Source organism: Castanea sativa, chromosome 9 (genome assembly GCF_040712315.1).
Source record: "Castanea sativa cultivar Marrone di Chiusa Pesio chromosome 9, ASM4071231v1".
Classification (NCBI taxonomy): Eukaryota; Viridiplantae; Streptophyta; class Magnoliopsida; order Fagales; family Fagaceae; genus Castanea; species Castanea sativa.
The window spans coordinates 26155103-26167388 of NC_134021.1; the positions used below are offsets into that span (position 1 = coordinate 26155103).

General features: G+C 36.1%; 1 protein-coding gene across 2 annotated transcripts; it reads left to right on the forward strand.

Moving 5' to 3' along the window:
• Nucleotides 1-859: 859 nt before the first annotated feature.
• On the forward strand, nt 860-7399 carry LOC142610783 (anaphase-promoting complex subunit 1-like). Of its 2 annotated transcripts, XM_075782721.1 has the most exons (13): nt 882-925; nt 1010-1105; nt 1546-1761; nt 2387-2423; nt 2919-3500; nt 4127-4209; nt 4519-4659; nt 5927-6020; nt 6105-6187; nt 6357-6410; nt 6552-6629; nt 6763-6884; nt 6974-7399. In XM_075782721.1, the coding sequence occupies exons 7-13, from the start codon at nt 4525-4527 to the stop codon at nt 7119-7121; spliced, it is 714 nt and encodes a 237-aa protein (XP_075638836.1). In that variant the 5' UTR covers nt 882-925; nt 1010-1105; nt 1546-1761; nt 2387-2423; nt 2919-3500; nt 4127-4209; nt 4519-4524; the 3' UTR covers nt 7122-7399. The 2 variants fall into 2 exon arrangements, with proteins under 2 accessions (XP_075638835.1, XP_075638836.1); XM_075782720.1 differs by lacking the exon at nt 2387-2423 and having other exon boundaries at nt 860-925.
• The last annotated feature ends 4887 nt before the right edge of the window (nt 7400-12286 follow it).

Below are 12286 nucleotides of genomic sequence, written 5' to 3' on the forward strand. Positions count from 1 at the left end.
GATGTTATCTTTGTGTCTTGCATGTTTCAAGCAAACATCATCATTCCTTTTGGTTCTATCAATAGGCACACACCATGCTTGTTCTTCTGTCTTTGCCTTGTCTTATCATCCAGATTCACTTATATGCATACATTGTTCAGCACCAACTTAACTAAATGGTCTTCTTATAAAGAAGTTATTATATGGTCTCAGATATGGTAATTGAATATTGATGTTCCTTTAGAAATAGCCGTGTCTATATATATATATATATATATATATCTATATGTTTGTGTGTCTGTAATATGTATATGTAATTATGTATCTAGCCCCAACATGCACTTCACTTGCTGTCTTTGCCCAATTTTGTCTCTATATTCTCTTATATGGATATTATTTGCACCCAACTTTAATTAATTGGTCTTCTTATAAAATATAAAATAAAAATTCTATGGTCTCAGATATGGCAAAACTGAATATTCACAGTCCTTTTGAAATAGTTGTGTGTGTGGGGCTGTGTGCACGTGTATACTTTTGGCTCCAGTATCTGCTTCAGTGACCTTGCTGTCTTGCTGATTTTGTCATTAGATTCTCTTATATAGACATATTTTTCAGCACCCAACTTTAATTAAATGGCCTTCTTATAAATGAAAAAATTAAATGGTCTCAGATATGGCAGAACTGAATCTTCTTGGTCCTTTTTGCAATAGCTATTTTTGGTATGTATGTTTGTATATAATTGCACTGATCTAACCAATACCAATGCGTTTTGTCCCTATTCTTTCCCTAGTTTTTGCTGTGTCAATGCACTTAATGACATACTTTTAACTGGATTTTATAAACTTTTCATACTAAAACAGGCTAAATTCATTCTTTTCAGATAAAGAATGTGGACTCTATTACCCTTGAAGATGCTATTGAGTTGCTGCGCTACCCTATCACATTGGTATGCATGTCATTTTCTGAAATGAGTTTTGTTTCATTTATATATTTTTACTTATTACTGAACTCGTTCATTTTAACTTCTTAGGGAAACCATCCAAAGGATGGCCAACCGGTGATCTTAAAGCTTACAAAACCTGGATTGAAAATTAGACAGCGACGCACAAATGCTCCAGTCCCCAAGGTACACGACTATTTGTCGAGCATTCTGCTGTTAAATGATATTCAGAAATGTTGACCAAAAATAAAAATAAAAACTTAGTAGCTCCTTGTCAATTTCTGTCTCTATGTAGTTCAAAGCATTGTTGCTGGTCCATGTTGTAGTTATTGGTGACAACATAGGACATATGAGCACCAAATTTATATATGGAAAACGTGAGAGTGGGATTTAGCATGCAAAAGATAATACCCTACCTAAGAATATGTCAAGGCATGCAGCAAATGTGGTTAAGATGACAAAAAAAATTTGCATATTGGATCTGGAGAATTTATGTATCAGATGGTTAAAAGCTTGACAAATTTAGCAAAATTTTGTTTTCTTAATTTACCGTTGGCCATTATGTTGTGAACTGAGATAAATTATCTAAAACCTGTTATTCTAAGGATTGATCCTTGCACTTTCAGACAATGACAGCACGATGATGAGCCTAAGGATGATGCCCCACAGCCTCCTCCCCCCGCGCCCAAACATTACACGAGGGTTAAAAAACGCAAATTGGTGAATCTTGAAAAAGAAGCAATACCTGAAATGTGGTGGATGTGGATGTGGATAATGTGAGGCAATGAGTTACAGTAAAATTAATTCCAAGGATAGACTTACAGGCTCTTGCAAGCAAATTGGTAATTCATTTCCTGCCTTTGTGTTTGATTTGCCATTTGATAAGTTGTGTGTGTGCACGTGCAAGTAACCTATAAAAAAAAGTGTGTGCAAGTATCAACCTTCTATTAATTAATTATTCAATCATTTCAAAGGAATTGAATTGTATTGATATTTTGGTATATCCTGGTAATCACTAATTTAATTAATTCATGATGCACGAGGGCAGAGAAGTTGTGAAGAAGAAGGCATTTGTTCCTCCTCCACGTTTTCTAAGTTAATTATATACCTATAGAGCAGTGTAAAACTGGATGAAGGCTTAAAGAGAAATTTTCTCATTAAGAAATTGCACTAAATACTAGAAGGGAGAAGCTGAATTGGCATCTTTGACCATGCAGTGGATTAAAGGCCAAACATGAAACTTGCTTCCAAATGGTTCAAGGTCCAATGAGGCAATGACTATTTGGGTCTGTTGGATTAGATCAACATAAGTGTCATTGCTGACATGGGTTTGGTACTTAGCTTCTTGTGAGATGTCACTTGATGTGCTGGGATTTTTACCTAGGTCACATTCGGATGCTACACAAAGTTTGCAAAAATCATTTTACTCAGAAGTATTGATGGAGTGTTTGGATTCTTTGCATGCAGTTTATGAGAGTCTTAAACTGGATATTCTTTGCAAAAGGTAGTCTTTGTTTCTTGTGTAGATTTATGTTGGTTCTTATCATTAGGATTTGGAATGGACCTAAGTTATATACTTCTGGCAAGCTGAATAGCTTGCAATAACCATTGAACTAAGTTGAATGATAATTGAAAGCATATACAGTCTACTTCTTCAATTTTTGGAATTGCACGGTTCTTTGTCTAATTTACAGGCGTAATCAAGATTTAGTAATATGATAAGGGATTCACATAAGTGTTTGCCTTCCTTTCTGCTGAAAAATTTACTGGTGGATTGCGTTGGCTGAACTGACTCCTTGGTACTTCTATTACTAATCATTGCAGTTTTACTGCCTGCTCTATGTAATTGGGTTGAGCTGTCCTACATATGATTTCTTATCTTCATTGGATTGCAACAACGATTAGTGATACATTCTTTTTTGAGTTTTTATGTTTTTTGTTTTTGTTTTCTGTTTTTGTATTTAAATAATGCAATTTAATACTTAGTTGTTGATTATAGGGACTTGGAGCTTTTGGCGGTTCTATTGTGTAATATTGCCAATTTCCTGGGTGAGGAAAGCTATTTAGATCATTATGTTCGTGATTTTCCTGGCCTCTCTAAGAAATTTGGAATGGACATGACTTCCTGCTCCCGGAAAATTCCTCCCAGTTTATTCCGATGGCTTGAAAACTGTTTGCAACATGGAAGTAGCGTTGCTAATATTGATGATCTACCATCTTTAATTTGTAAAGATGGGAGTCCTGTTGTTAGTTGGGCCCGGAAGATAGTCTCCTTTTATAGCTTATTATCTGGTGCTAAACGGATTGGGAAAAAGCTTTCAACTGGTGTTTACTGTAACATTGCCATGGGATCACATTGCACACATGAGGAGCTCACAGTTTTGGCAATGGTTGGCGAAAATTTTGGACTGCAACAGCTAGACTCACTGCCATCTGGTGTATCTCTTCCTCTGTGACATGTAAGTTGTGTAACAATAATGCATCAAATATATATGAACTTCAACGCCTTTTGTGCTCTACAAGACCCGTGGCAATTCAAACAGCTGTTAACCCTAGTGCCTCTGATCAGGACCTCCAACAGGTATGCTTTAACCAATTATTAATTCTTTTCAATGATATATCATAGCTCTCTCTCCCACCATAGTAAATTGAATTCTTGGTTGAAATTGTATGATCTTTAGTGAAGAAGAATAAGTACAATGATAGGAATTTGCCGCATCCTGATATGGTTTAAGGACTGTTATCTTTACAGTTCCGAAGCTTGTTTTAGCAGGTCGGTTGCCTGCCCAACAAAATGCAACTGTATGTTCATATTAAGTTCTGCTATTAATAAACCGGTGTTGTTCTATTGTCTGTCCATGCATGGTTATCTGATGTGCCATGTTTTTAAGAATTCTTTGTTGCCTTGACTGATTTATTACTACATCTATCATGAACTGACAACAGAGATCTGTTTCAGTGAGAGATTGATTTATTTTTTATGTAAAAAAAAAAAAAAAACTAATTTATAGTTCCATTCTAATATCATTTCACCCTAGGACTTTTGGTTTGACAAAAAGGTATTGCCCTTCTTTAATTTGTTTTTAATTCTATTCCTAGAAAGCATTTGTTGACATGTTTGTGTGTTGATTTGCTGTTTTGACATGTTCTTACCTATTTTTTTTTCTTTTTATTATTTTATTATTATTATTTTTTTCTGCTTGATAGGTTAATCTAGACCCGAACTTACGGAATATTCAAGAAATTAAATCTTGGCCTGAGTTTCACAATGCTGTTGCTGCCCCCTTCAGGTTTATTTTTATCTGTTAATTTAGGATACGTTAATTTATGCTGGTGATGTTTGTTATTTTTTGGAGGATGTTCTTGTAGTTGGTTGTTCATCCTTACCTTGCAAAATAGTTTAATAGAGTTTTTTCTGCGGCACATTGAATTTTTAAAATATTCTAGCGCAGTCTATTTTAAGTACAGTGAAGGGATGAAAGCACGTTTATGTTTCTGTTCATTTTGGCTCCCCACTCAACCTGGTTTTCTTATGTAACCTGTATTATCTTTTAAATTGTATGATTTTTATGTGAAATGTGTATGCCTTTCATTTGCAGGGGAAAATGTCTAGAACTTGGATAACATATAACAAACCTGAGGAACCAAGTGCTGTTCATGCTGGGCTTCTTCTTGCATTAGGATTACATGGATATCTGCGTGTATTGAATCTTACTAACATACACCAGTATTATCAGCAGGTTTAGTTTCTATGATCTTTGTTATTTATCATCATTGGCTTTAGTTCCTTGGGTATTATTTTTGAGAGGTTAAATTTTGAAATATTTTATTTTGCTGATATTGATGTTATACATTGTTCTGTTCTCAGGAATTCATATTTGCTTAAATTAGTCTCCATAAATCTGAGGTTTTTCAATAATATTTGCGTGGCTTCTGCAAGGATCTTTTGGGTTGTTGAAGTACATTTTTCACTCCTGTTTGATGCTTTTAACCAGATGTAGCCTATGGTGCAATTAGATATGCTGCATCGCTATTTTAGTGGAGCTATTTAAAGTTCCATTTGAATGCTAATTTACAGTTGCTGCTAGCTAGATGAAATCTAAGTTGGTTTTTCTATTTTTTTTTTGGTCAAGAATATTTGAAGCCTGTATTCCAACCTAACCTTGGTTGGATAACACCCAAAAAGTTTAAGCTGAAAGACCACGCCAATAATGTATATCTAGCTTAGCACACATTAACACTCCCCTTATTGTGCAGACTTGCTCACAACCTTAAACATGCGGGCCTTGGTATGTAGAATTGAAAAGTTATTAAAAAGACCTAGAGATAAAATAGGCTCTAATACCTTGTTGGTTGACCGACTGTCCAGAAACTTAGGTTGATGGGATTGGGTCAACAATGTATATCAAGACCTACTTGATAAGACAGTGTTGTGAAAGTGAAACCAAAGAGTTGGTGTCCATATGCACTTTTACTTCTAAGAACCTCCACACGTGCACTTAAAACACAGCCAAGTTATTACAACAACCTTGGCACTGTGTTCCTCCCTACTTCCTGCCCCAAATAATTGCTGTCACTCCATAGAGAGATGTTGTCATCAATACCAGTTTATTGCTATCAGTGCCACTCTCCATTCATTTTCACTTGTTTGTTCCCACAAGCACCATGGTGCAATAGACTGGACATTACTTGTAGAGAGACATTCTCCAAAGATGTTTGATCACCGATTTTTCCTTGGAATAATGGTTTGATTGGCATAAATGGATATTTTCTATAGTTTTCTTAGTATCACTTTGGTTAAACCATTAAAGGCATTTAACAAGTCTGTATTTTGCATTACAAGAACCTGTATGATGTAGTCATTAAAACCCAATTCTTGTAGGGACACACTTTACCACACACTTTGCCACAACTTACACATTTGCCAGTTTGTGATTGGATTGCATCACTTACACATGGGACTGCTATTGCTATTTACCACACCTTATATTATTTCTTATTTGATAGGGTGAAATTGGTCGTAGAAGTGGCGGTGATAACGTACTTGAAAGGGAGGGTTATGCAGTTTCGGCAGGATTTTCATTGGGTCTTGTTGCTTTGGGTATGAATAATAACTAATAAGACACCACTATTAATCAAATCTTGTGAATTTTGCTCTTAGCTAACCATGCTATGTTAACTGAAGGTCGGGGTGGAGACACACTTGGTTGCATAGACTCAATGGTTGATCAATTGTTCCATTATATTGGTGGCAAAGAAGCTCGTAATGTATGCTGTTGAATTAATATATTATTTCTTTTTTTTTTTTGGGCAGAAATCTGGATTAATACTCTTGAATCTTGAGTTTTATTTGGTTGCTTTTAGTGTATTTGAAATCGTACTCATAACTTAGATTTTTTTTTTTTTTTTTCCACTTTCTGGTTTTATTCTTCATCAGGAACGATCTTTCTTGACCCTATTAACAGAGGAACAAAATCGTGGAACTGCTCAGGTTGTGTGATTTACATAGCTTCAATTGTTCACTGTCCATAATTTAAAACTTGTGTCCAAAACATATTGTGGATTTTTTTTTTCTCCTTTTTGCTGAGTAACTGATGTTGACATTTCTTAGAATGATGATTTTGTCTTGTAGATGATGGATGGAGCATCAGTAAATGTTGGTGTTACTGCACCAGGAGCTAAAATTGCTCTTGCTTTAATGTTTTTAAAGGTAACTTCCAGTAAAGGACCTTCTGAGTTGATTTGAGTGAACTTTCATTAACAAGTGCATCAGTCTCTGACCATTCCAATCACCAAATGCCTTATTACCAAGATTTTCTCACTTTGCCCCTTGTTCCTAACAGACTGAATCAGAGGCAATTATGTCAAAGCTTTCTATACCTAATACAAGTTTTGACTTGCAATATGTGAGGCCTGACTTCATAATGCTTCATGTCATTGCTCGGAATTTGATAATGTGGAGCAGGTGGTGCTGATATTATGAACTATTCACATAACTTAATTTGTTACTATTAGTTTCTCTTCGGATCTAAGATGATTAGCTGTTTGTTGTAGGATTCATCCTTCTAAAGATTGGATTCAGTCCCAGAATCCTGGAATTATCCAAAATGGTGTCAAAGGCCTCAGGGATGATTCCGGTGATGTTGATGACATGGATGCAGAAGCATTTGTCCAGGCTTATGTTAATATAGTGGCTGGATGAGGGTAAATGTGCTGGTAGAAGAAAATCAAAGGAAGGGCCTTCAAGGGATAATTGTAAGGGATAATTGGGAGTAATTATTTGATTTTTATGATGTGTATATGGAGAATATGGTGTTTTTCTTAGCTGAACTTGGTCTACTGACCCCATTTAGGACGCTATGATTTTTACCATTTGGCTTAAATTTTTTTTACATCTTTAATTGCAAACAACTGCAAATTAACTCAATTTGATTGAGGACGTGCCATGGTATTGCAATCAATCTATTGTTTTCTGCAAAACATGCTGATATAGAAGGAGATATAGACGTGGAAGGTGCAAGTTTTTAGAGAGAGAGAGAGAGAGAGAGAGAGAGGCGGAAGGTTGGAGAGATCTGGTGTTTTCAGGGAGAGAGGTGAAGGCACAAGAGGTTGAAGATAATGAATAAATGAAAATAAAAGTAGGTGAGATGTACGCGCACTGTGAAAGAGAGGAAAATTGTGTGTATGTAAATTTTCATATTTTCAAAAGTTTAACTATGATTTCTAATAGTTACTCACAAATGTAACTATACTTCCTTATTTAAAGTGATTGAAAAATAAGATAAATATAGAGGAAAATTAATTGGTCTATTAAGACATTTAAATTGCATGTCAAAATTATATTTCCACTAAAAATCCCATTTAAATTGATTGCCAAAATAAAAGATGCCAACAACCATATCTTTTGCGCTTTCTAGTATTTGTTAGTGTTAGAAAAAATGAATAAAAGGAAAATTATAGTTGCTCAAAATAAAAAGTATGGTTTATTCTGTAGAGATAATTTTCCACTAAATTTTTTTGAAAAGCAACTCCATTTATGAAAAGCTAAATAAGAGAAGTTAAAAGATAATTTTTCAACACATTTATGGTTTCTACGTAGGAAAACAAGATAATTTTATAGAAAAATATTTAGTAAAAAATGACTCATTTTGTAGAAAATTTTAATGTCAACACAAACATAGTGTATTATTTATCCACTGCCAATTGAGTTATCGTCATCCATGAAATCATCATTGCCACACCACCGGTGTTGAACCAAAAGCACAATAACCAAGTTTGTAACCAAGTTTTGCAATGACAAGAGAGTCTATTCTAGTTTACAGAAAACAGTGTCTATGGGCTAGGCTTCCAACATGATGGATTACTGGTACTAAGTTGTGGACCGGATGCACTTAGAGAGAAATAATTGACTTTATCTATATGCTGATATGCATATACGATTTGAGTTTAACTTGTTGAATTAGATGTGTATATTATGTGAGTTTAGACCATAATTTTCACCAAGTACTTATAATTCTTGCAAATACTAATACAATTACACCTTCTCATTCTATACCAACAAAGAACAGCAAGTAAAAAATGAGCAAGTGATTTCATATAAACTTAGCCACAAGTTGTGTGCAATTCATCTTTAGATTTGCAACAAGTGAACGTACGGTGACATGATTTGTCAAACATTAACAACAACATTTAAAAATTGCAACAACGTGTGGACTTTAACAACAACGTTGAATGTTCGTAGGTAGAAACTTTTGGAAATCATCATTGCTTGAATCTGAGAAGTCTGAAATATCACATTCATCATCTAACGTAGTAATTTTATTAATAGACTTCATGGCTCGCTCTTGCGCCTTCCCCTTTAGATGTTTCCTAACTTTTTGGATTGCATGAAAACGGTCTAGTCGCCTTTGCATTTGATTGTTCTCTCATTCAAGGCAAGCAAGTATGTTGGCAGGTTCATCTCTAGGTAACTCGGCTGAGCGTGCCTTAGGAACTCGTAACCTGTGCCATCGACAATACACCTCCAACTCACACCTTTTTTCGTATAGGGTTGACCATGGTGGTTCTGCTACGGTGAACTCCATTGCGATAGTATCTGTACTTAGTTTTGTAGGTTTGCCGACCATGATGTGCCCGACGCTTCCAAGACTCTCGTACGTGTATATTGGCATATTAACGAAATCTCTCTTCTTTCCAACCCATTTCCCTCCATAGTGGTCTGTGTATGTTTGTAGTTGTTGATCTGCTGGAACTTGTGATAATCCATTTGTCGAAGTAGATCGAAACTTGTTTCTATGTGTACAAGATGATGTTGAGGCGTTGCGACTCATAGCTTAGTCAACCTACGAAGTTAGTGGTGTAGGAATAAGATCATTATTGTGGTGCATTTATAACCTCATTTCACTGTGTATTCAAGCATTAAAATTTAAAATATTCGGGCTTGTCATGTCAATACAGGCTGGAAAACCACGTTATGAATTTTTTGTTCAAATGTTCCCAATGTCACAGTGAGATTCTCTTGTTGTGGGCAGTAGTTGCAGTGTACTACCATGACTATTCAGCACTCCTGCCCCATTCACGTGAAGAGTATTTAGCATGCATGTGCTTCATCTGACATGACTTAACGAGACAATACCGAGTTGTGTTAAATGCATCATAAACTTTTCAGGGGTTCTCTACATCCTTGAAAACAGTGCATTGCAAAAGGATGCATATCTGTGTATTGACGTGAGTATGGATGATATGACTGGATAGGGTTCAGCAATGCCGAGCTATTGATCAGCACATATAGCACTGCAAACATCAGTGTGGAAATGGTGAACAATTGACCCCCAAAATTGATGCATAAGCTTCTCACGTATGCTCTATATCCTTGAAAATGGTGCATTGCAAAGGGTATGCATATCTATGTATTCACGTGAGTGCGGATGGGTTGCATATCTGTGTATTCAAAGGGTTGTCCCGTATGACATTCAACTTATAAAATCTATTTCGTTTTACAAAATTTCTCAAAATTAGTTGTAGCTCAATTCACTACCTTCTTTTCTATGCAACCCATATTTGCATAGATTTTTATTTTTATTTTCGAAACACAGTTGCAGAGCCACATGCAATAATCAGATAGTAAGTTTTGTGAGTAAAAAGTGGGACCCCTAATTTTTTGCTCAATTTCAAGAAAAAAAAGGCTCATATGTCTAAAAAAAAAAAGTGACATTTTTTTAAAAAATGTCAAAGGAACTCAAGCCTTTGAAACTCAAGTATATTTTTAATAAATTTAGATTTAGAATAAGGGCTCTCAACCTAAACCTGTTGTTTCCCATTATATATGTAAGTGCACAAAGATGGACGAAATTGGACCAACTAGAACCAAATGACTGAATAAGACCAAAGCTAACCAAATGGGACCAAAGTAGATTTTAATGGACCAAATGGGACCAAATTAAACTGACTAAAGGACCAAAGTGGACCGTATTAGACATATTGGACCATAGGAACACGTTGAGTGTAACTCGAGTCTTTAACACTCGAGTTTTGTTAAAACTCGAGTTTCTAAGACTCTAGTTTCAAGTGGAACTCGAGTCTATGAAACTCGAGTTTTTCTGGCAAATATATACTGAGTAAAACTCGAGCCTTTGAAACTTGAGTTTCAATAGGCAAATTTTTTACCCAGCAGCATGCTCTGTTTCAGGCAGAGAGCAATGCTCTGTTTTTTGAGCGTTTAGACTAGTGGAACTCGAGTCTATGAAACTCGAGTTTCATTGGGAATTTTTTTCCCCCCTAAACATGCAGCAAACCAAAAACTGAAATGTGTGCACACACCTGCTGAGAAACAGAGATAGAGAAGCTTCAAATGTAATCCACAAATACTCATTCAGAGGTAGAGAAGTTGAGAATGTAAATACACTTAAATTACATCAAAAGGCGTTCTCAATAAGCACCAAACTATAGAAATTGTTACGCTCTTTGCATAACCATAGTTTTACAATGTAAATGCACTCAAATCACAACAAAAGTCATTCTCAATATATCAACATTCTAAACATGTCCAACCACCCTTAATTTGCAACTCTAACTATACTACTCAAATCACAATCTTCATAGAGGTACATTGGATAGAGAATTACAAGTACATTCAACAAAAACCAAAAAGTTCACAAGAGCCAATACAACGTAGTCACTTTTCCTAAGATCGGCGGTCCGCACGACAAAAACGTTGTCCATGGAAGCATGCCTGAAAAACGTAGAGTAATCACATTAGGAGACAAGATAGTAAACATTAGGTAAACATTGAATGAACAACAATTATTTAACCGATGCATAACTTTTTTCCATCTACCTACCTAGTGTGGAACACGACCGCTTGTGGAAGCGCCACGGGAATGCGGACATTTTCTGCGGTTATGCCTGGAAGCGTGACACAGTCCACATGTCTACTTGGGTTAACTCTCTATCAAATCTGCGTCCTCCCTCCGCCATCCCGGTTCTCGATCCTTATTCCTCACTCCATCCATCTCATTCCTTATTCTTAACTTCACTGGTCGACCTTTGGCCCTCAACAATGCTGGATTAGGCAACCACTTTGGCCCCATGGGATCCCTCCACAATGACTGTGACTTAGGAACCACAAATGCATGCTCATAAGTGTTAAGGGCATGGTTCAAACCATAACATAGGTGAATATATGTGGTCGAATCAATATGTAAATAGTCACATACTCTAATTGCATGTGAACACAGGATCCCTATGTTTTGCTATTTCCCATAACTGCATGTTCTTTCCCGTAACCGAACTTCATAACTGTGGTTTCCCCCTCCTGCGCTACATGTGTTGAGTTTGGTAACTACTTGAAATATCAGCTCTTTATTGCTAAATGGCTTGAGATAGTGTTTCTCAGATTTACACTTATTTCCATCCCACGTGGATAAGGCATATTCACTCCATTTCTTACCCTCTGACAACTCATAATGGTATTCTTTATGCCGGTCGTGGAAATATTCAACAAGTTTGTTCCAAGTGAACTCAACCAACGCGGCAATAGGAAGGCCCCGTGCACCTTTCAGTACATCATTGAAGCACTCTGATATATTGGTTGTCATTGCCCCAAAACGTCTCCCACCATCATGTGACTGGGTCCACATATCCACAGACTCGCTCATTAGGTATGTGTATGGAAGATAATCTTGATTCTTTTCCTTACCATCCCTCCCCGTCACCTTCTTCTTCTTCCTAATGGCCTCAATTTTCACCTGCTTAATGGACTCCATTATGGTATCAAATTTAACTACCGGACTAGCATATCCCGCTTTCTACGCAGCTGACTTTAGAGTCGAGTTCTGAAAATGGGTGTTGAAGTTGCTAGCAACATGT

Coding starts and splice junctions, on each gene's coding strand:
- LOC142610783 (XM_075782720.1), top strand. CDS start 4,525: ATGTCTAGAACTTGGATAACATATAACAAACCTGAGGAACCAAGTGCT. Junction 4,660..5,926: donor TACACCAGTATTATCAGCAG/GTTTAGTTTCTA, acceptor CTTATTTGATAG/GGTGAAATTGGTCGTAGAAG. Junction 6,411..6,551: donor AAAATCGTGGAACTGCTCAG/GTTGTGTGATTT, acceptor TTTGTCTTGTAG/ATGATGGATGGAGCATCAGT.